The sequence below is a fragment of the Neofelis nebulosa genome, chromosome 4 (assembly GCF_028018385.1).
Source record: "Neofelis nebulosa isolate mNeoNeb1 chromosome 4, mNeoNeb1.pri, whole genome shotgun sequence".
NCBI classification, from domain to species: Eukaryota; Metazoa; Chordata; class Mammalia; order Carnivora; family Felidae; genus Neofelis; species Neofelis nebulosa.
The window spans coordinates 166369363-166393088 of NC_080785.1; the positions used below are offsets into that span (position 1 = coordinate 166369363).

Genomic DNA, 23726 nt, shown 5'->3' on the forward strand with positions numbered 1-23726 from the left:
GGGCCTGCATCTGCGAAACAGAAACGGGCCAGCTGGGTGTATCACAGGGCCCCACCCACAAGCTGACAAGCCTCGGGACCCACAGGGGCCAGATGATTCAGGGAATGGCTGCGGGGGCCCATCCGGTGCAGGGGCCCCGGGACAGGCCGTGGGACGTCACCCCCAGCTAAACGGCCACCAGGGGCTCCGGGAAGGCCCGGGTCCAGGGCAGGCGTCTGGCTCCCCTCTCTGGACACCGAGCCCCCGGGCCGCCCCACCACCCGGGCACGGGCCGCGCCACCCGAATCGGGGCCGAATGGCCCAGCCGTCCCCCGCGGGCCCGTGCCCGCCCCTCCTGGCCTCGCTGACTGACCGGGCCCCGGGGAGGCCGGCGGGCGGGAGGGGGTTGCGAGTGCCGGGTCTCTTTAAATCCCAACTCAAAAGGGGTTTTGAAGCACCCGAACGCGGCGGATGTTCTCAGCCCTCTGCCTGACGGCACTACCTGGTGCCGGCCTTTTGAAGCAATTCCGTGCTTTTACCGACACCAGGCTGCTCCCGCCGCTGTGACCCGCAAATCACTCCTGAAGTAGCAACAGACCCAGAAAGGCCTCATGCCACCGGGATCCTCAGGAACGGTTGCAATTGCGCTGCTGCTGACGCGAGCGGGGCGGCTCAATCAGGGAGCCACGTGCCAGGGAGCGGCCCCCGCCCCCCACTCCCCACCACCCTCGTGCTCCGGGCAGGGGCGCCGCCCTCCTGGGGGCCGATGAGCTCCGTGACCACCAGCCCGGGGACCAGAGGCACGGGGACCACCCCCCGGGCTGGTGTCTGGGGTGGCCTAGAGGAATCTCGCCCGGAGGGCCGGTTCCCACGGGGGCGGTGCCGCACTCCCAACAGGCTAAGGGGCCACTGTGGCCCCAGCACCGGGCCCCCTCTCTGTGCCAGGCTCTGGCTGGGGGCTGGGGACCCAGAGGAGACAGAGGGCCCTGCCCTCACGGGGTCCCCCATCTGGCGGGGAGATGCACCGGCAGACGTAGCTGGTATGCGTGTGGGGCGCCCTGCCGGCATCTGGGGCCGGCACCCTGGTCTTGGGGGGAGGGCGGGAAGGCTGCCAGCATGGTGACTGAGCAGAGCTGCCCCGGCTGGGGGAGCAGGGAGCTTGGCCGAGGACGGGGCGCGGGAGCCGGCTCCCACACGGCCCGCCAGCCACCCCTAGTCAGCATGAGGGATCTCCACGTGCAACCTATCCCCCTTCAGGACCAGAACCAAGACCAAGGTCAAGCTGCCTTCTGGAACATTCTTTCCCTGAGATAAACTCCTGCTGTGCCCAATGCCTGCCTCGCCGACTGCTGCCTAGGGCTGTCAGGACTGGGTTGAGGCGAAGGGGTGGAAACGGGGCAGGGAGGGGTTGGGAGGGGGTGGACAGCAGGGGATGGAATGCTGGGCTGTGGCCTGGAGAACACCAAGCCGCCAGAGACAGGGGGCGAGCGTGCAGGACCGGGTGTCCGTCAGTCCTGCCTGTCAGCTGCCCATCGGCTGGGGGCTGCTACCCTCCATGTTCCAGGGCCGGCTCCCACCCACCGACAGCTCACGGAGCCCCCTCGTCTCCCTCGAAGCCAGCCCCCGCCTCTCGAGACTGGCCCGGCCCAGCCGCCTCCCTGGGCTCCCCCGGCCACTTCCCAAGTCAACCGCCCTGTGACCCGCACTGCCCACCCCACGCTTCGCCCCACGTCAGGCAAGGCCACCCCATCCTCAGGCAGGGCCACGGCTCAGCGCTCAACCTGCCTCTGGCCAGCTCGTGCCAGGACTCAGCAGTGGCTCCTTTTATTGGTTTCGTTCTGGGCTTTAAGGGCTTTTTTCTCCCTTTCTGATCCCTCTCGCTAGTAGCCCCGGGCCAAAACCCAGGCGTCTGCTGGGGGGCTGAGCATTCCCACTGCCCACCCCGCAGTCCTCGCTCTCCTCCTGCTGCTGGTCCCAGGGGGCCTCTGGGGCGCTCAGGGCCGGGAGTCCATAAAAAGGATGAAAGAACCTGGGAAATTTCCACGGCGGGAAGCGGCAGCCAGTGCGGAAGGGTGGGGGCGCCATCTAGTGGCGCTTGGGGGAGCCACGTGGGGTCAGGAATGAGACGCCCCCCACCCCCCACCCGCCCCCGCAGCACCAGGAACCATCGTGTCAGCGAGCCGGGCCGCGGCACACACACACTCATACGCCACACATACACGACCGCACACTTACACGTACACACGCTCACACACGGAACTCATGCACACGCACGTACACACCCATGCTCACGCACACGTATGCCCGTGTACCTTCACACGCAAACACGTACGTACAAACACAGATACACTTCCACGTACACGTACGCACGCTCACAAACACCACTCGCACATCCTCACACTCACATGCGAACACACACACGTACACGCGCACACGGCCCCAGCCTGTGGATCTGTACGGGGAGCCAGAAGGCTGCTCGTCTGCACTCAGCCTGCCACAGCCCACGCGGAGGACGCCGGCTGCCGGGCAGAGGCTCTGGGGAAGGAGCACCTCACGCCCCACGCCGCGGTGGGGGCAGAGGGCAGCCCCTCTCCACAGGGGGGCCTGGGCCGGGGCCTCCACGGGGGGGGGGAGACGAGGTAACCCCCTGGGCAGCCCAGGGGTGACGCCGCCCTCCAGGAAATGCCTCCACTAACACGCTCAGGACCACGCGGGGTGCGAGATCCAGGCCTTTGCGAAATGGACATCACCAACCCCACCCATCTCTCTGCAAGTTTTCCCTGAAAGGTAAACGCCTCCCAGCTAGAGGCTGCAATGCTCAACAGCGGGATCGAAGCCACGGAATGCCACGGAGATAAATGGATCGAAAACAAGAAGCCCGTGGAGTCGTCACAGGATCCCAGCAAATCCCCGACGTAACACAATGCAGCACGAGGCACAGGTCAGAGGGCCCGTGGCCCGCAGGACGGCGGCCCGAAGATGTCCACGCCTTAATCAGCACAACTGCGCGCACGTCGCCTCACACAGGACAGGGACTCGGCAGACGGGATTAAGTTGAGGCCCCAGAGGCGGGGGTGACCCTGCGTTCCCAGGGGGCCAACGTCCTCATGAGTCCTCACGGGACGGAGGCAGAGGGCCAGAGGCAGACAGACGGGCAGACCCCACGCTGCTGGCCGTGAGGACAGAGGAGGGGCTGCGGGGCCAGGGATCGGTGCCACCAGAAGCCGGCAGAGGCGGGAGACGGGCCTCCCTGGGGCCTGGGGGTGGGAACTGCCCTGCGTACGCCTGGGTGTAGCCCAGTGAGACCAGGGTCATACTCCTGGCCTCCAAAAGTGTCAGAGAACACACGTGTGTGGCGATAAGCTCCTAGTGGTCATCGGTTACAGTCGCCCCGGGAAACCCACACAGAGCCCAGGCCACGTTCAGCCCTAACGCTTCCTCATCCTTCCCTGTCGGGGCAGGAGCCCACGGCCGGACAGCAGGGCCGGGGTTCCACCATGCCAGCATCAGAGGTCAGGAGAGGGTGGTCACACGGCCAACACCTGGACCGGGAGGCCTGGCTTCCCCCCTGGGGCCTCCTGCCGGAGTCTGAGCCTTCTGCCCAGAGCGCCTGCGCCCACCCGCCTTGGCAAGGGCTCCGGGGCGTCCCTGACACTTAAAAGGACCGGGGGTGGCCTCCCCCCATGCCTCTGGGCACAGGCCCAGCCGCTCAGGGCCCAGCTGTGAGCTGGGACGCCAAGTCAAGGGGTACCTCGGCCAGGGTCTGCCTGGGTCCCCAGACGGGCTGTGCACCCCCCCTCCCACCCCTGCCGTCTCCACACACAAAAGCACTCGGCTGAGCTCCGGAGTGCCGCGCTCTGCTCCTGGGGGGGGGCTCCCCCCCCAGTCCCCAGCTCCTTCTGAGCTGTGACGATTACTGTAACAGAATAACAGAACCTTCTGAGACAGCTGGGAAGAGGCAGGGAGGTGTAAAGCCCCGGCTCAGAAATCTCTGCTGGAAACAGCAGTGAACAAAGACAGCCCTGCCCAGAAGGCGGCTCTGGCTGTCCTGCAGCAGAGGCTGGGTGCGAAGGGGGCGCTCGGCTCAGAGATTCCGGAACACGGGTCGCACTGGATATTCGGCCCAGCCTGCAGGGCCCACGGCTCATAGACTGGCCCGCGGGGCGCACGTCCACACCGGCCCGGCAAACCAGTGGGTGCACCGCGCCCCTGACCGCAGGGGGCCTGGAGCCGCCGTGGGGAGGCCAGGGGAGGCTCAGTGCTCACAGCCGCCCACCCCAGGCCTGCGGCCCCCGGGGAGAGCCCCCAGCACAGCAGACGCTTCGCGGATGCCGCCCCCATAGTCTCCACGGGTAGCAAACCACAGGCTCTGGGGGGGGGGGGGGGGGGCAGGAAGCTCGTTTCTGGGGACACGCCTCCCCTCGTCACCAACCGAGACTGCCCCTGGAGCCAACAGGGCCAGACGCCCCTCGGCTTCCGCCTTGCCCGGCCACGGGCCCAGCCGTGCCCCCGAGGGGTCGTCCAAAAGCACCCCCACCCCGTGTGCCCCGGACGAGCCGGTCCGCAGCCCCTCCCGCAGCCCCGGCCGCCGCGGCCGCTCACCAGGACTTGGGCTCCCCGAAGTGCAGGTAGTTGATGCTGTAAAGGTCCATGTCCTCCGTGTGCCAGGCGAAGGTGGTCTTCCACATGCCGAAGTACAGGTAGGGGGTGTTGACGCCCTCGATGATGGTGCCGCACTCGCGCTCCACCATGTCCAGGATGGTCCGTAGGCTCCCGATGTTCCACTGGGCCACGTCCTGTGGGCGACCCGCACACGGTTGAGCGTGCGGCTGGCGGCCGGCCACCCCCAGACGCCGGCGGCAGCACAGGGAGGCCACGGCGTGGCCCCGCAGAGTGCCCGAGCGCCAGCGGCCGGCCCTAAACCCGCCCCAGGGTCTGCAACCCCCCTGAGACACCGGCCCCAGGCCAGGCAGTCAGGCAGGACTTTCTCCGGACTCCACACTGAGCTGTGCGTTAGTCACGGGAGGTGACGGGGCGCCTGAGCGGCTCAGTCGGTCGAGCGGCCGACTTCGGCTCAGGTCACGATCTCACGGTTCGTGGGTTCGGGCCCCACGTCGGGCTCTGTGCTGACAGCTCAGAGCCTGGAGCCTGCTTCCGATTCTGTGTCTCCCTCTCTCTCTGCCCCTCCCCAACTCATACTCTCTCTGTCTCTCTCTCTCTCTAAATTAAATAAACATTTGGGGTGCCTGGGTGGCTCAGCCAGTTGGGCGTCCGACTTCAGCTCAGGTCACGATCTCACGGTTTGTGGGTTCGAGCCCCACGTCGGGCTCTGGGCTGACGGCTCAGAGCCTGGAGCCTGCTTCAGATTCTGTGTCTCCCTCGCTCTCTGACCCTCCCCCATTCATGCTCTATCAAAAATAAGTAAACGTTAAAAAAAAATTAAAATAAACTCCTTGGAGCTCCTGGGTGGCTCAGTCGGTTAAGCGTCCAACCTCAGCTCAGGTCACGATCTCACGGTCCGTGGGTTCAAGCCCCGCGTCGGGCTCTGTGCTGACGGCTCGGAGCCTGGAGCCTGCTTCAGATTCTGTGTCTCCCTCTCTCTCTCTGCCCCTTCCCACTTGCACTCTGTCTGTGTCTCTCTCTCTCTCTCTCTCAAAAATAAACAAACATTGGGGCGCCTGGGTGGCGCAGTCGGTTAAGCGTCCGACTTCAGCCAGGTCACGATCTCGCGGTCCGTGAGTTCGAGCCCCGCGTCGGGCTCTGGGCTGATGGCTCAGAGCCTGGAGCCTGCTTCGGATTCTGTGTCTCCCTCTCTCTCTGCCCCTCCCCAACTCATACTCTCTCTGTCTCTCTCTCTCTCTAAATTAAATAAACATTTGGGGTGCCTGGGTGGCTCAGCCAGTTGGGCGTCCGACTTCAGCTCAGGTCACGATCTCACGGTTTGTGGGTTCGAGCCCCGCGTCGGGCTCTGTGCTGACAGCTCGGAGCCTGGAGCCTGCTTCCGATTCTGTGTCTCCCTCTCTCTCTGCCCCTTCCCACTTGCACTCTGTCTGTGTCTCTCTCTCTCTCTCTCTCTCTCAAAAATAAACAAACATTAAAAATATTAAAAAAAAAAAAAATCATGGGAGGTGAAAGCCGTGCTGAGAATAGACACTTCTCCAAAGAAGACATCCAAATTGTGAACACACACGTGAAAAAACGCTCAATGTCACTCATCAGGGAAATACAATCAAAACCACAATGAGATACCACCTCACACCTGTCACGATGGCTAAAATCGACAACTCAGGCAACAACAGATGCTGGCGAGGATGCGGTGAGAGGATCGCTTTTGCATTGTTGGTGGCAATGCAAGCGGGTGCAGCCACTCTGGAAACCAGCCCGGAGGTTCCTCAAAAAACTAAAAATAGAACTCCCCTACGACCCAGCAATCGCACTACGAGGCATTTACCCACGGGACACAGGTGTGCTGTTTCGAAGGGACACATGCTCCCCATGTTTATAAACATCAACAACAGCCAAACAAAGAGCCCAAACGTCCATCGATGGATGAATGGACAAAGAAGACGTGGTACACACACACACACACACACACGCAGAATGGAATACTACTCAGCAATCAAAAAGAATGAATTCTTGCCATTTGCAACAATGTGGATGCAACCAGAGAGTATCATGCTAAGTAAAATTAGTCAGAGAAACACAAATATCATATGACCTCGCTCATATAAGGAATATAAGATACCAAACAGACAAGCCTAAGGCAAAAGAAGCAAAAATAATATTAAAACAGGGAGGGGGACAAAACATAAGAGACTCTTAAATATACAGAACTGAGGGCTGCTGGAGGGGTCGTGGGCAGGGGGATGGGCTAAATGGGTGAGGGGCATTAAGGAAGACGCTTCTTGGCATGAGCACTGGGTGTTATACGTAGAGGACGAATCACGGGATTCTACTCCTGAAACCATTATTGCGCTATATACTAAGTAACTTGGGTGTAAATGTAAAAAATAATAACGATAAGTTTTTTTAAACATGTGTGTGCCCCACAGGGCCCCTGGGATCCCCGTCCTCTGGCCCTCGCCACACCCAAGGGTGCATGCAACTCTGCCCTCAGGCCTGGCCACGTGGCCTCACAAGCTTGCCAATGCTTTGGGGTCCGGGCCAAGTGGATGAGCTCAGGGTCCCAGGGAGAGGGACCCTCCTTGTCCAGGACTCCCTTGCCACAGGACCAGCCGCTGGATGTGGGAAACCGAGGTCCAAGAAGGGGGAACCAGGACCAGGAGCAAGCTCGGTCCCTGACCTCCCAGGGCGAGGGCCTCTCCCTCAGGTTCCCAGGGGTGAGCTCACTTCAAGCCTGACACGCCCTTGGTGCCCCACCCATGCTGCACAGTGGGACCCTCTAGCTGGAAGGCCAGCGGGCCACAGGTCAGACAGGCTCCCCAAGGTGGGCAGACTGCTGGGACCCACCCAACAGTCACACCTCTTGGGAACCACAAGTCACGACCTGTCCTGATGGGTTCGGGGGCCGGGGGGGGGGGGGGGGGGAGTCCTGGCCCTTCTCAGGAGGGGGCTTTATTCCCACCCACGCCAGCTGGGACCCCAGCCCAGATCTCAGGGGCACCCCCAGCTGCCCTCACGAGGAGCACGGCTGAGCGGATAAAGTGTGTTCCAGCAAGAAGGGACCTTCACAGTGACGATCTGGGGCAGGGGGCAGAGATGGCAGCTGAGGGGCCACCCAGGGCAGAACCCCAGGGCAGAGCACACCCAGGAGAGAGTCAGCCTCAGGAGCTTGGACATCAACCCCAGTAGATCCTTCCCAGGGTTACCGGAGGTCCCATAAGTGTTAATAAACCGTCCCCTAGAAAAGGGTGGGTCCCACTCAAACCCCCGCGTGCTGAACAGCAGCATCTGTGCAGGGCCTCTGCACCACGTCTCCACCAATGTCCGGTCTGCACCCCTGGACGGGCAAGGCCAGCATCAGGTCCGAGGGCTGAGGAGCCAGCAGAGGCCCCTCCGTTGCCCCAGGCACCCCCAGGGTCCTCCCAGCCCAGCATGGGGGCTGGAACATCCCCAGGTTTCCCGGATGATGGAGCACTAGGAATTCAAGAGGAAAACCACGAGAGTAACTGGGGATTAGGAGGCCCCTGGCAGAAGGAAGGAAATGCCCCGTGTGGCCTCCGGAAGACCACTTTGTGACGGGGCTGCTTTGGTCCAGCTGCAGGGACAGGGCGCCCGATCAGGGCAGGAGGGGCTGATGATTTCGTAGGAAAGATTCTGCAAATCAGAACGCGCCTGGATTCCTTCTTTCCTCCCCCCGCCCCCCAAAGACTTGGCACGTGGACGTGCACGGAGCCCGGACAGAAAGCCCAGCCGAGCCTGCCGGGGCGTCTTAGCGCCCACGTTTCAAGATCGAGTCCCACGCGTGCGCCTTTCCCTCCACGGTTCACAGGACACGGCGTCCGTCACGCCCCTGGAGCCTCTCGGGGGCCCCGGTACTCACGTCATCGTACAGGGAGCCGCTGATGTCGGCCCCGTAGATGGGGGAGACGAAGGTGAGGTTCTTCCAGTACTTGCGCTCCAGATCGTCGAAGTCCTGGTGCCGCGGGGTGCAATACCTGTGGGAGGAGCAGCGCCCTGAACGCGGCCGTGGGGCCCACCCCCATCCCCGGGGCGGAGAACACGACCCCGTGGCCGCGGGAGGCTGAGCGCGTAAGGGGTGGGGCTGCCCCCACCTGGGATGCCGCCCCCCTCGTCCCGCCCCGCCAGCCACCCGGGACAGCAGGGGCCCGGAGGGTCCTCTCGATCCTCAACTCTGCAATTACGAGAGGCCAGGCCAGGCCAGGCCGAGAGGCCGGCGCTGTGTGGGGGCCGCGGGAGGAGGCGGCCGCCGCCCTGCCCTCGAGGGGCGCTCGGGCTTGGGAGCAGAGACCGCCCTCGGAAACGGAAACGCACAAAGGAGCAGGGAGCGAGGGAGGGAACGCAGTGCAGGTGTGCGTGCGTGTGCCGTGGACGGGGCCACGGAGGCCCCTCAAGGTGTGTGGCTCCCCCTTGGAGGCCGGCGTCGGGGGCCCATCCCCACAGCGGCCTCAGCCCCAGCCGCGTACTTCTCGCTGTTGGCCAGGCGGCGGTACTCCCCGACCGTCATGGCCTTCTTCTGGATGTTGTACTGTGTGAAGAGGCCCGACTGGCCCGTCACCACCTGCTGGATGGGGGCCGGGATGACCACGTCGTCGATGTCATCGTACGTCTGCCTCGGCTTCCACTCCTTTGGGGGGATGATCTGCAAGACGGAGAGGGGCGACTCAGCGGCGCCTCGGACGCGGGCCGAGGACACAGGGCCCTGCCCCAGAGACCAGCGGCGGCCCCCTGGGGGCGTGTCCGGGCCGCACGCCTCAGGGCACCCGGAACCTTCTACGCGCTTCATCAAACTCCCAGGTGTTCTGTGCGGGGCCGTGGGCACCACGGCCCCGGCCTCCCGACACTGCCCGTCAGGCCCCCTGCAGCTCAGGACCAGCCGGGCCAGGACCCCGGAAGACACAAGGAGACTGGAGAGAGGCGACAAGGCCCACGTGCAAAGACACAGAAGAGTGAGTGAGGCGCCAAGGCAGGAGGGTGATGATGACACAAATCCGGAGGGACGAGACCTGGGAGGGCCGCCTCAGGAAAAGCACACGCACTGCAGCTCTGGGCCAAGCCCTCGCCACCCCTCTCCAGGAGGGACATGAGGGCTGCGGGAAGTGTCTCCCTAGGCAGAAGGGGGGCCAGGTCTCTGTTGAGCTTGCTCCCGGCCCTCCTCCTACCCCTCCTGGGCGGGGCGAGGCCTCCGGGCCGGGCAGGGGCCTCCTGGGTGCCAGGCGCACTTCTGTGAAGGCCCCTGTCCTGGGCAGGTGTTTGTAAACGACAAATCTCCTTCCCAGGCACCCAGTGGGCCACCCAACAGCTCTGGGAAAAGAACTAAACCAACCTGCCTTCAGTGCGCCAGCCAAGACCTCTGGGGAGGCCCGAGCCTCACCCAGCTGAAGGCCAGGGAGGACCATCGCGACACCGATGCTGAGTTTGCGGACGGCTTCCAGAACGGCTGCAGTTCATTCACCATCCCCAAGGACTTCCCTATACACATCGGTGTTAGAAAACGTTTTGCTTGGCAACAAAAACACTTACTCTCCAGTCACCTATTAACAACAGAAAGGCTCACCTCCACCGTCCGCACTGCTGGATTTATTGACAGACCAAGAGTAAATAACAACAGCCATTAGAAGAGGGCAATGGGTCCCACCCAGGGGGATCCTGCCCCCAAGTGACATTGGGCGATTTCTGGGGACACCCATGGCCGTCACGATCTCCTGGCATGGATGCGGGGTGCTGCTTAGGCCCCGGAAGTGCCCAGGACGCCCTCAGAGGGAATGACCCACCTTGAGGTCAGCAGTGCCCAAGCCGGGAACCCTGATTTTCATTAAATGGGGACACGGCTGCTCAATCGAGGCCTTTTCTGGGGACGTCCCCCCTCCTACTCTGTGCCCAGAGTTGCGGTAAGTGCCCTGGGTGCCCATGTCTGGTGTGAGGCCTCATGACAACGGGGTGTGGGGCTCAGCCTGCCAGTCCATGGTTTTCTTAGATTTCAAGTGAAAAATCAGACAAGTCAGGTGATAACGAGTAGCTAACACTCTGGAGGCTGGAAATGCCACAAATACAAACGAAAGAGCCTGTGGCTGGGGCACCCGAGACGCTCTCCCAGAGAACGGGTCCTGGGACGAAGGGCTGTGAGCCTGAGTGGCTCTTGAACCGTGGAGGTTGCGCCCCCTCTTATAAAGAAGGCTGGACTTCCTCCTGAGGGAAAAGGGCCTTGGATCTGGTCCAAAATGTGTTCACCGCGGGGAACTGGGGAGTCTACCCACTCAGTTCCTTTGGAGGAAGCCGGTCCGTCAATTAAGGCTCTAAAATGAACCAAACGCGGGGCGCCTGGGGGGGGGGGGGCTCAGTCGGTTAGGGGTCCAACTTTGGCTCAGGTCACGATCTCGCGGTTCGTGGGTTCGGGCCCCGCGTCAGGCTCTGTGCTGACAGCTCGGAGCCTGGAGCCTGCTTCTGATTCTGTGTGTCCCGCTCTCTCTCTGCCCCCCACCCCCACTTGTGCTCTGTCTCTACCAAAAATAAATAAATGTAAAAAAAAAAAAATTAAAATGAACCAAATGCATCACCCCCAAATTTTCAACTGCCGTGGAAAACATCAGGAAACCAGAGAGGGATTCTTTGGGCCCTCATGAGCTACACTGGCCTGGCCACACACTAAGAAGGTTCTGGAAAAGGCATGTAACGGAGCGGGCCCAACGTGCTGTGGCCTGACGTCCTCAAATCTCTGTGAGACCAGGGTCTGAAAGGAGGCTCCCGGGTGCACAGCCGCTCACGGGTATCGTGGGCCAAAACGGGAGCACCCTGGCTCCTCCCCTCGGTGCCTGGCAGGCCAGCGGACGGACCCCTCCTCGAAGCTCCTGAGGCCGAGCCGCAGCCGAGGCCGAGAGGGACAGAAAGGCCACGCTCCCCAGGTGAACGAGGCAGTGCGAGGGTGGCTCAGGGTGGCTCAGGGTGTCTGGGCAGCTGGGCCAGAAGGCGCGCGGCAGGGGGAGCCCCCATAAGAGGAAACGAAATGAGGGGCCGGCCTCTGTCCCGACCCCTCGTGTTCCCAGAGCCATTTCGCAGGCTGCGGGCCTGGGGGGAGGAGCCACCGGACCGTAGGGACAGTCCCCAGGGCTGCGCCCGAGCGCAGAAGTCCCTGCCCCCTCCCACAGGACCCGACACCATGCCCCGCCCTGGTCCCCCCGCCCCGCGCTCCCCAAGGAGCCCAGGGAGGCCCAGCGCTGGCCTGAGAGGGCAGGGGCCCAGCTGGGCACTGGCCCCAGAGCACAGAGCAGCCAGGGAACGTGACAGGGGCACCCCGACAGTCCCAGAGCCTCTTCTGGTCCTGGGCCCGGGCTCCAGCTGTAGCCCGTTCCCCCGGGCCCTACAGAGCCTTGCGGGAGAGACAGATACAGCTCCGATGAAACAGAAACGTCCCGGCACCCCACACGGACAACTAAGAAGGGCGGTCAAGGCCGATGCGACCAGGGTGAGGGGACACGGGCATCAGCAGAACGCTCTCAGGCCAGGAGGACACCAGGTCCCTTCTCCAAAGAGGCCAGCAGCCAACTGGGGTGCCCGGGGGGCTCAGTCGGTTAAGCGCCCGACTCTTGATTCCAGCTCACGTCATGATCTCACGGATCGTGAGTTCGAGCCCCACGTCGGGCTCTGTGCTGATCGTGTGAGCCTGCTTGGGATTCTTTCTCTCTCTCTCTGACACTCCCTGGATCACACTCTATCTCAAAAATAAAATAAATGGACATTAAAAAACAACAACAGGGGCGCCTGGGTGGCGCAGTCGGTTAAGCGTCCGACTTCAGCCAGGTCACGATCTCGCGGTCCGTGAGTTCGAGCCCCGCGTCAGGCTCTGGGTTGATGGCTCGGAGCCTGGAGCCTGTTTCCGATTCTGTGTCTCCCTCTCTCTCTGCCCCTTCCCCGTTCATGCTCTGTCTCTCTCTGTCCCAAAATAAATAAAAAAAAACGTTGAGAAAAAAAAAAAAAAAAAAAAAAAAAAAAAAAACAACAACAACAACAACAAAAAGCCAGCAGCCCTGAGAGCCTAGGTAGGGCCCCCCTGTGAAAGAAGCAGGGGTTGCCCAAGGACGCTTCCCTGTCCCCGCCTGTCCCCACGGAGTGGCAGGGAGGCCCCTGAGGGACTCGAGGCCCCGGCACGCGGTCCCTGGCAGGCAGGCAGGCAGGCAGCAGGGGCGCGTGTGCACGTGTGGAGGGCGCGACTGCTGCCGTCTCTCAGGACGTGCCCGGGCCCGCCCCACGCGGCCCTCACCTCCCCACACACGTAGGTGACCACCGGTCAGAGAAAGCAGCAAACGGACTCCCTGAAAGGAGCGTGGAACGCAGAAGGCAGAGGGAAAACGGACTCGAGAAACAGCTGCCTCGCAAAACATCCGGTCCCAACAGTCTCCTTCCGTCTAAATCAGCAAAAACTGACTCCACCGGTACGTGAGCTTACCACAGGGTCCCGGGGTACCAGGGCACAAAGGGGAAGCTCAGGGGCCGAGAAGTCAAGAGCAAAGGAAGGCAGAGGCGCAGGCACGGTCCACACGGCGGACACAGAGCCCGCAGCCGCCACGGCACCAGGCACAGAAAGCTCAGGAAGTATCCAGGCCAGGGGGCCAGCCAGGAAGGCGGAGCCCGAGACAGTGAGGCAGAAGGAACAAGCAGGGATGACAGCCGCGGAGGCCTGACGGGGCTCCGGGCAGAGCTGCGCCGGATGGCACCTCACCACGCCTCCCAGCACGAGGGACACCGTGAACCAGAAGGGCTGCCGTCCCAGGAAAGCACATGTAGGCCAAGGTCAGGGGCAAGGCAGAGGAGGCCCATGCCCACCGCCCGGGGCGCCTCGATGGGGCAGAGCAGGCAAGAAACCGTCCCCTGACGGTGGCCCGCTGGGCAGAAGGCCCCCGGACCTGCAAGAACCCAGGACCCGGGGTTTCCGGCTGAAGGAGGCTACAGGGAGAAGCGAAGCTAACGGGACAGCAGGGGCTCGGGTCCCCAACGCGGAGGAAACGCCGTGTCCACACCGTCTCGCGTACGACGAACAAAATCAAGAAGGAGGGCGGGAAGGAGACGGGCGAGCCCGCTGCCCTCCGCGCGTCCTTAGGCTGGGATCAAAGGCGCGACCCTCACCACGAGAGGGACCGACACTCGCAACAGAGCCACCCAGAACCAGGCAGGGGCGGGAAGGCGAAGGCATCACTCTCCTCGCCGCGGCCAGGGGGCAGCACACCCTGGGCCAAATCCCGCCCGCCGCCTGCTCTCGCACAGCCCGAGAATCAAGAATCAAGAATGCTGACCGTTTCTTGTTGGGTTTTCTTCACTTTTAAATGGAAAAAATAACAAAAGAAGAAGATCTCAGGACAAGTGAAAATTCCACGGCCTTCCCGTTTCAGTGCCCCCAAGTACCGTTTTTACTGGCACGTGGCCACGCCTCTCGGTTTACAGGTTCCCAAGGCGACAGAGCCGGGTGATGGGACAGAGACTGCCCACCCCCCCCCCCCCACAAGGCTGCCCCACCGCCTGGCTCTTTGTGGAGAAGGTTTACAGGCCCCTGGGTTGCAAGAACAGAGAAGCAGGTGTCCTAGGTGGAGAGGCAGTCGTACGGGCAGCGACGAGAACTCCAGGCAGACTGGTTACAAATCCTCCAAACTACCGGGTGACACGAACACGAAGAAACCATGGTTTTTATGGTAAAAACACAACGCAGACCGTCCTCGTGTGTTTGCTGTCACGCACGCCCACACACGTACGTGCGCGCAGCTGTGACCTGCCGCGGAAAGGGACGCGGCGCCCGGCGCCGGCTCTCGTCGCCCGCCCTCGGCCAAGCGCCACCGCCCCCGGGGCTCGTCCCCACCACCGGGTCCCACAGGGACAGGGGCTGCGGAACTCATTTGTGACTCCGGGCCCACAGGAAGAACTCCGTAACGTCGGCTAAAAATGAGGTCAGAGCGGCCCCGTGAACCCACGAATGGGTGCCCGCCGCCCCCGGACACGGTCACGCCAGACCCGGGGCCGCGGGGCACACACGGGGCCGAGGCTGGTGGAAAGCGGCACCGGGCCCAGGGCGTCACCCACCTTGGCCAGGCCCGCCCGGTGGGCTCCCTGGGACTCGATGTAGGCCACGTATTTGTTGAAGTCCTTGAATTCTTCCATGGTCGGGCGGAACGTCATGATTTTACAGCTCGGGTTCTGGGCCCCGTGATCCTCAGACCCCATGGCTGCAGCTGAGGGACCGTCACACCTGCGAGGGAAGGACAAGAGAGCGTGACCGTGTCAGTGCCGCCACCGTTCCCAACACGCTAAAGACACCGCGGCCCCGGGAAGACAAAGGCAGGGCCCGCGCAGCTAGGCCAGGGCCAGAGGGGAGCCTGGGAACAGACTCCATCTCCGCACTGGCACAAAAAATCAAAATGGCTTCAACTAATTAAAACCAGAGGCGCCCTAGTTCTCGAAGCCAACGCACCACTGGCAGCCGGAGCACTAATTTCAAAGCAAGGGCCCCGAGAAAGCAAGGCTGCCCTTCTGGGGGATTTTGGATCCAGGTTCGCCAGCATCAGCTTCGAATCGACGCGTCTACCTCGGAGCCGATACCCACGCCCGCGGCAGCCGCGGCAGAGGCCCTCGGAGGTGAGTGAGGCCGTGTGTGGGTGTGCCCTTCACGGTGTGCACCCCTGAGCCAGCAGGAGAACCCCTCCCCCGGGCGGCCCCGCTGTGAGCGGCGCACGGAACACTCGAGCGTTCCAGGGGTTAAGGGGACCCAGCGAGGCAGTCGGTGGCCCACCCCAAGCAGGGAGGGGCTTGGTGACAGGCTCTGGGGAAGGGTCCCTATTGTCAGATTAAGTTCTCCAAACTCAAGGGACAAAGACCAGCCTCCCTCCAGGATCTGAGAAAGGTCGGAACCCAAGTGCACACAGACCTGAGAACTTGGAAAGCAATTAGCCAGACCCCCCACGTAAGGGGGGCAATGAAAAAGAGGGGCTTCAGGAAGCCCGCGGGTCCTGGAAGGACGCGACGCAGCCTCCCCAAAGGCACTCCCCTCCGCAGGCACTAGAGGGCAGCACGAGCCCAGGAATCTCTGCTCGGCCATCGGAACCGGCTGGGCAGGTTCTGGGGCCCTGAGCACCCCTTCCAGGCCCCTGAGGGTCCTGTCACGTGCCGGGCGGGGGGGGGGGGGGGGGGACGGAGGTCATCACTGTCGCCCCGTGTGCATAGCAAGGTCCAAAGCTTTTCCCTGAGGGGCGGCCACAAAGCTGAAGTGTGCATGGCAGGCCACAGACACCTGTGACGATAGGTGACAGACGTCCTGGGTGGGATCACAGGGAACCACCATGAAAACGCGGCTGTATAAAGGGAGAGGGATTGTCGCCAACCTTCCTCCAGGGCAGCTATAGGTTCCGGCCACAGCCGGGCTGCCCACCCAGGAGACCGCCCCCTGGAGCCCTGACCAGCCCCATCCCGGGGACTGAGCAGCACGGGACTGAGCGGCACGCAACCCCAACCCAGCCCCGTCGCCCGCAGCCAGGGCCTGGGACCCGAATCCCCACCCAACCCCCCGCCCTCTCCCCTCCAGCCCAGAGGCCACGGTGCAGGGCTCGCTTACACTTACAACTTCTGTTGCTGCACAGAAGCACAGGTTGTGTCTGTCCTGCGGGAGCCTGTGGCCCTGGGGGTGGGGGCGGGGGTTGGGGAGACCCTGACTGGACCCTCTTGGAACGTCGGCACGGACTGAGCTGTGCAGGGAGCCGCAGAACGGGAGACTGAGGAGACCGCCCTGTGCGGGGACCTCACCCGAGACACCAGCTCTAACACCACGAGGACAGGCTGCAGCTGAGGCTCATGGGCCTTTGTCTGCCCTCAGCCCACAGGCCACCCCCTACCCTGCCACCCCCTCACCCCACGCCCTGCCACCCCCACCGCGTGGCGCGGTGAGTCCCTGGGGATCCCGCTGACCACCCAGCTTGTAGGGATGAGCGACCCCGCCCCCCGCTGGACACGACCACCCGGCCACGGCTGTGGGTCCTGAGCCCCCAGCCCGCCGTGGACAGTGCCCAGGCTGGCTGCCAGCGGCCACATTAGCACCCAATAGTCCCCAGCCCTGCCATTCGTGACGGATGTGGGTGACCCATCCGCTCCACACACTAAACTCGTTTTTCGTCGTTCACCGAGGCCACACGCAGGTAGGTGGCAGGGCCCGGGTCCCCACACCCGACAGCTCCCGCTGGTGGCTTGGCCGGTGCTGGCCGTCAGCTCCTCTTCCTGCCGGGCCAGCTCACATGTGGCCTGCGGGGGTGGGCGCACCGGTCACCACCAGCTGTGTCCCCTCCAGCGGAGGCCGCCTCCGGCCCCGTCCGCCAGCCGGCCCCGTCCGCCAGCCGGCCCCGACGGTGGGAGAGGACACCGGGCAGTCATCTCGCCGCCATCTCGCCGCGACCGCCTCTAACGACCGCCATCTCGCCGCGACCGGCCTGCCCCAGGCAGAGCAGGGACCGCCTCGGGTCCTGCCCGCACAAGCTCCCTCGTGCTTCGGAACTCACGACGCGGAGATGAGCTTCCCGTCCAGGAGGCGGAAAAAGCGGATGGCAAGACGGCAGGCGGGTTTTCGGCCGTCCTCTCGATTCAGCTCGGCGGTGGATTCTGTGTGACTTTTCTTCTGTCTTATTTGTGCCTTTCGAAATGAAGGTTTTGAGTAGGTAAACAGAAAGAGGAAAATTAAAACGGTCTCTAATCCCAACACTCCATACCCTTGACACGTTCTTTGAAGGCAGGCAAATAAAAATCATACGTGTACGTACTTACGAAACGGAAAAGGAATCTCACCGAACAGCAGCCCTGGGCCAACCTTCCAGTTTATTGGAAACATGGGCCGGGGGGGGGGGGGGGGGGGTGGGGGGAGGGGGAGGGGGGAAGGACCACCCTGAGGGAACTTGCAGAACGGTCCAGAAAGAGCGGTGGACTCTTTACAAGTCGGCGCCAAGCCGAAAAGCAGGCACGCTGACGATGTAATAAGAAAAAGACAGAGCCCAGTAAAAAAGCGCACAAAGGACATTTCTTCAAAGAAAACGCACGCACGGCCAACGATCCCATGAAACGCTGCTCAGCATGATTAGCATGAAACGTAGAGCAAAACCTCAGCGAGAATGCTATCCCCCCACCAGGACGGCCGTGAGAAAAAGGACGGACGATAACAAGTGCTGGCAAGGGGGTGGGCAAAGCAGAACTCCGACACACGGCTGGTGGGGACGGAAAGCGGGGCAGCCGCCGTGGAAAAGTCCAGCGGTTCCACAACAAGTGCCACGCAGACTTTCCCAGGTGACCCAGCAATTCTGCTCGTAGACGTACGCCCAGGGGACGGGAAAACGTGTGTCCACGCAAAAACTCACACACCCGTGTTCGGAGCAGCGCTACTCACAATGGCCAGAAGGTGGGAACCACACAAGTGTCCGCTGACCGTTGCACAGATACGCACAACGTGTCCACCGCGCACAGCACGTCCCAGAGCACCCAGTGCTCCGCGGACGGACCCCGAACACACGACGCTCAGGGAGGGAACCGGACACGAGAGGCCACGCGGGGTGTGGGTCCACGTGCGTGAAACGTCCAGAACAGGCTCCTCCACGGACAGGGAGCAGATTAATGGGTTTCGGGGGCCCGTGGAGGGGGTGGGGTGACTGTTGATGGGGATGGGGCTTCTTTTCTGGGGCGACGGAACATTCTGGAATTATTGTGGCGTGGTGATGGTCACACAACTCTGTGAATACGGTAGAAACCATGGAACTGTATGCTCTAAGTGGGCGTGCTTTATGTGTGAATTACGGCTCAATAAGGCTGTTACTACCCCCCACTAAAAATAAAGTAGAGGCGAGCGGAGGGTGGCAAGAAGGAAAGGGGAGGAAAGTTGTGCCCTTGGACAAACCACTGCAACGGGCTCAGAGACGTCGGCGTGCCGTGACGGAGGAGGCAGGCTTCGGGAAGACGTCCGGGGACCAGTGCGGAAATCCGGACAAGGGCTGGATGTCAGGCGGCACGAGGGAACAGCGGTTCGTCTGGGGGTGCGGTCATGATGTCGGTGACACTTCAAGAGGCTTTGTTAAAATCGAACGGGCGTGGCAAGCGCGACCGCTCGCTGCCCACCGGGCCCTTCTCACGCTGTTTCCCGTCAGGGCTCACACACCTGCCTTGCTGGCCTGGGCCGCGGCCGGGCACGCCCTTCGATGGGGACCCCCTTGTCCCGGTCTCCCGTGCCGGGACGCGGAAGGCCGTTCCTCTGGGGGACACGGGGCAGGGAGGGGATCTGACTTTCAGCCGTCTTCGGATTTGCTCACAAAACCACGCAAAACTTCTCACGCTCATCGGCTCCAAAGGCACGAAGCTGGCATGTCTCCACTCACTCTGTACGGCCCCCACGGACGCGGCCCGGGGCCGCCCGCCTGCCGCTGGGGCCCGGGCGCCGGGCATCCCCCTTGGCCGACCGGGGAACAGGTGGTTTTAGGTCCTGGAGCTGGAAGTGGCCGAGTCGGGGACAGACAGACAACAGCACAGAGTGGTGAGCGAGGACTCCGAAGACAAAGCCAGCGTGTGACAGGACAGCACCGGGAGGCGGGGGTCTGTTTGGCCAAAACCCGATGTCCAATTCGATCAGGGTGCAAATCACATGGAGGTCAGGGGCGAGAGAAAATTCCAGGCAGAGGGAAGAATCTTGGCGATGGCGGGGAAAAGGTGAGTGGACGGCGAGCTGGGAGGGCCACGTGACGGGGCGCATGCTATACTGGGTTGACCGGGAAGCCCCTGGGAGTTTAGGGCAAGGGCACTAAGGGGTTAAAGACCCCATTAACATCCTGAGAAAGCCCTCTCTGGCCGTGGGAAATGGACTACAGCCAAGGCCGGCCTCGTGGGCTCAAGACCCGGGCAGTCACCCCTGGCCCGGGTTTAACACTCGGCCATTGCCCACTTGAAATTATTCCATTTTACATTTTTTTAAAGTTTACTTATTGAGAGAGAGACACAGAGAGAGCAGGGCAGGGTCAGAGAGAGAGAGGAAGAGAGAGAATCCCAAGCCGGCCCTGCCACCATCAGCCCGATGTGGGGCTCGAACTCATAAACGGTGAGATGGTGACCCGAGCTGAGATCGAGAGTCAGACGCTTAACTGACTGAGCCACCCAAGTGCCCGAAGTTCTTCCATTTTAGACCGAGAGGCCTAAGGGTCTCACTTCGTCCTGGGCCCGACAGGCACTACAGTCAGGCCCGGCTGCAGGGAGCCAGCGTGGAAGCCGGCAGACAAGGCAGAGCCAGGGACAACAGTAGAGTCGAGGGGGCTGGATGATTTCAAGGGCAGAGGCAAGGGTGGGGAAGGAGGAGCCAAGGGCAGGGAAGACCACCGGCCCGGCCGGCAGAAGGTGGGGGGGGGGGGGGGGCAGGTGGGAGAGGTGTGGGTAAGATTGTGGTGGGCCGCAGAATACCCCCCAGACGGCCACGTCCTAGTCCCCGGGACCCAGGACTGTGGCCCCTTCCACCACAAAAGGGACACTACAGAGCCTGACCTGGGGATGATCCTGGATCCTCATGAGAGAAGAGACAATGCAGGAGCAGAGGCTGCATGGATCCAAAGAAGGGCCCGTGCCAGGGAAAGCACCCAGTCCTCTGAAGCTGAACAAGATCAAGATCACTTCCCGGGGGGGGGGGGAGGGGGGCGGTGTCTGCGTGGCTCAGTGGGTTAAGCGTCCAACTTCGGCTCAGGTCATGATCTCACAGTCCGTGAGTTCAAGTCCCATGTTGGGCCCTGTGCTGACAGCTTGGAGCCTGGAGCCTGCCTCGGATTCTGTGTCTCCCTCTCTCTCTGCCCCTCCCCTGCTCACACTCTGTCTCTCCCTCTCTCTCTCAAAAATAAATAATCTCAAGAAAAATTAAAGTTTATAGCAGCGCTTTCAACAATAGCCAGATTATGCAAAGAGCCTAAATGTCCATCAACTGACGAACGGATAAAGAAGATGTGGTTTACAGATACAACGGAATACGACTTGGCAAATGAGAAAGAATGAAATCCGGCCATTTGCAGCAACGTGGATGGAACCGGAGGGTATTATGCTGAGTGAGATAAGTCGGTCCGGAAAGGACAGATACCGTATGTTTTCACTCCTATGTGGATCTTGAGAAACTTGACAGAAGACCATGGGGGAGGAGAGGGGGAAAAATAGTTACAAACAGAGAGGGAGGGAGGCAAACCATAAGAGACTCTTAAATACAGAGAACCGAGGGTTGATGGGGGTGGGGGGAGGGGAAAGTGGCTGGTGGGCATGGAGGCGGGCACCCGTTGGGATGAGCCCTGGGTGTCGCTGTATGGAAAGCAATTTGACAGCAAGCATTTTCGTCAAAAAAAGAAAAAAAAAAGAATCGTTCCCTTAAAAATTAATTAATTAATTAAAATACGTTAAAATAAGTTTTTATTATTTTTTTTTTTTAAATTTTTTTTTTCAACATTTTTTATTTATTTTTGGGACAGAGAGAGACAGAGCATGAACGGGGGAGGGGCAGAGAGAGAGGGAGACACAGAATCGGAAACAGGCTCCAGGCTCCGAGCCATCAGCCCAGAGCCCGACGCGGGGCTCGAACTCACGGACCGTGAGATCGTGGCCTGGCTGAAGTCGGACGCTTAACCGACTGCGCCACCCAGGCGCCCCTAAAATAAGTTTTTAAAAAACAGGAAAGAGAATCACTTCTGCCCCGACGTCTCCAGAAGGAGCCACCTGCCGACGCCTTGATTTCTGCCTGTGAGACTCACCCAGAAGTGTGGCCTCCCAGGCGTGGGAGAGAATCAAGTCACCGCGAATCCCTCAGGATTTCCACTCGTGTGACACCCCCACCCCCCCGTGAGGCTCCCTGGGCTGTGGGAGCCACGGCCGCCTCACAGGAGGGGCACCCTGGAACCCCCGTCCCCTCCGCCCGTCCAAGCGCAGCCCGACCTCTGGCCGCACGCTCAGCAGGCAGGGGGCGTCCGCCTCCCGTCCCGGGGGCCCCCCCAGACCCGAGCCAGGCCCCGCCACCTGTGCAGAGGCAGGGCGACACCCTGAAGCCACAGGCAGCTGGGCTGTGCACTGGGTTCTTTCCCCTAACAGGAAGGCCGGCCCCGAGCCTCCTGGTGGGTTCCCTGGCTGCGACCCGCCTGACCTGTCACAGAAAGGAGAGTGTCCTCACTGCGAGGCCCAGAGCAGAGAGGCACATATGCCGACCATCGTGGGGACACACGCTCCCATGGGCGAATTCCGAGTACATGAAGTTTATCTCCGTCAAGTTATTTTTTTTTTTTTTAATTTTTTTTTTTTCAACTTTTTTTTATTTATTTTTGGGACAGAGAGAGACAGAGCATGAACGGGGGAGGGGCAGAGAGAGAGGGAGACACAGAATCGGAAACAGGCTCCAGGCTCCGAGCCGTCGGCCCAGAGCCTGACGCGGGGCTCGAACTCACGGACCGCGAGATCGTGACCTGGCTGAAGTCGGACGCTTAACCGACTGCGCCACCCAGGCGCCCCAATCTCCGTCAAGTTATTAACGTCTTTCAAGTCATTTGCTCGGGACCCCGCATGCCGCGGGCCTTCCTGGCCTGATGCCCTCCCGGCCACCCGGGACCAACGATCGCAGTACGTAAGGGCAGCGCCCGGCTGTCGGCTGTCGGGGGCAACCCCAGGTAGCTCCTCCCCACACCCCGAAGAGGAACAAGCTTCGTCAGCCCAGGGATGTGTCGCAAGAGGGCGACGTTGGGCGGGGCTGCCCGGGGCTGCCTGTTTGGGTCGGGGCCATTCTCTGAGTCACAGTCACCTGGGCCCGGAGAAGGCCTGGCACCCCACCCAGGGGTCTTTAAACTCAGGGACTCGTGAGCTGTGGGGGGAGACACCGGCCGACCCCGAGGAGTCCTCAGCCACCACGGGCCCTACACGGCCTGCCCCCCCCTCGCCCCCCCCCCCGCTCTGCCCCAGCTGCCACCTGGTCACGAGCAGAAGGCTGTCCCACATCTGGAATCCAGCCCCAGGACAGAAGCCCCCTGGATCCTGATAGAAGGGCGCACTGAGCCCCGGAAGCCTCCCCGCAGAGTGGGAACAAACACCTGAGGGGTGGGGCCCCCACAGCCAGCGCGCAATCCGCAAACCGGAAGCAGAGGGGAGAGGATTGCTCTGGCCCAGGACGCAGCCTCAGGTTTTCTGACTGAAGGGCTCAGAGACTGACCCTAACGGATTATGAGGCCGGATGGCGGACGTTTTCCAGGATGTGGATGGGGGGAATCTGCACCTCTGAGGTTTTGATATGTAACATGCCCGAAAGTATGTCCTCTGAGCAAATGTGACCTTACGATGAAGGTTAACTGTGAGGAAATACAACCTTGAGAAATACTTAACTACCCTTGTCTTGGGAAGCAGCTGGGGCTCCATGAACATGATGTCTGAAAGTTTCCTGGGAACCCCAGTCCTTCTCGGGGAGGCCCATCCCCTGCCCCAACGGGGCCTCTCTCCCCCCAACCGCTCACCTCTACCTGCTTCTGCCAGGCTCTGGGCCAGGAGGTCTGGCCATCGGATGAAACGCCCAGTGACCCCCAGCCAGCCTGCCCCCACCTCGGCAAGGCTCCTGCTGGCAGAGGACAGCTCCCGAAAGGGGGCGACGGCAGTCAGGCCCTGGAGCGCGATCGCGCCCCAGGAGGGGCCTCTGCGTCACCAGGACTCGAGGGGGAACTTACCGCAGAGGTGACACAAGAGCCCCCTCAACCTCATCTGGTCCCCCGTGTGGGCCCGGTGCTGTGTCACTGTGTCCCACAAGCGGCTGCAGAGAGGGCCAGGTGCCTGTGCGTGTGGTCAGGGTCCGGCAAGGAAGAGAGACTAGAAAGTCCTCCACATCCTCCTCCTCCTCCTCCTCGGGGAGCGTCAACTAGGCCCCAGGTTCTCCGCGAGGCACGGGCACGATCCCTGACCTCACAGAGCCCGCAAGCTGGGGACCCGGCCGACCCCCGTGCCACAGAACCCTCACGCTGCCTTGCCCTCGGGCCCACGGCACCACACGTGGGGAGGGCTCTGCGTGCGGGCCTCCAAGCAGCGGGAGAGCACTGGCCGGCGGGAGCACGGGGCCCAGGAGGACG

The 23726-nt window shown here is 62.1% G+C and overlaps 1 protein-coding gene across 11 annotated transcripts in view; it reads right to left on the reverse strand.

The window, feature by feature from the left end:
• KDM4B (lysine demethylase 4B) overlaps positions 1 to 23726 on the reverse strand; it is a 133446-nt gene that overhangs the window by 71003 nt on the left and 38717 nt on the right. For 8 of the 11 annotated variants that reach the window (XR_009261191.1, XM_058728347.1, XM_058728346.1 and 5 more), the window contains 4 exons: positions 14686 to 14851; positions 9087 to 9262; positions 8483 to 8597; positions 4582 to 4775 (listed from right to left, as the gene is read on the reverse strand). Coding sequence is in view for 10 of the 11 variants with exons in the window: in XM_058728347.1 (XP_058584330.1) it covers positions 4582 to 4775; positions 8483 to 8597; positions 9087 to 9262; positions 14686 to 14826 (626 nt within the window). In the remaining variant the exon portion in view is untranslated. Of the gene's footprint in view, positions 1 to 4581; positions 4776 to 8482; positions 8598 to 9086; positions 9263 to 9946; positions 10093 to 14685; positions 14852 to 16216; positions 16473 to 21772; positions 21887 to 22155; positions 22239 to 23726 lie in introns of those variants that run through there. The other 3 variants (XM_058728353.1, XM_058728351.1, XM_058728354.1) reach the window with 3 other exon arrangements.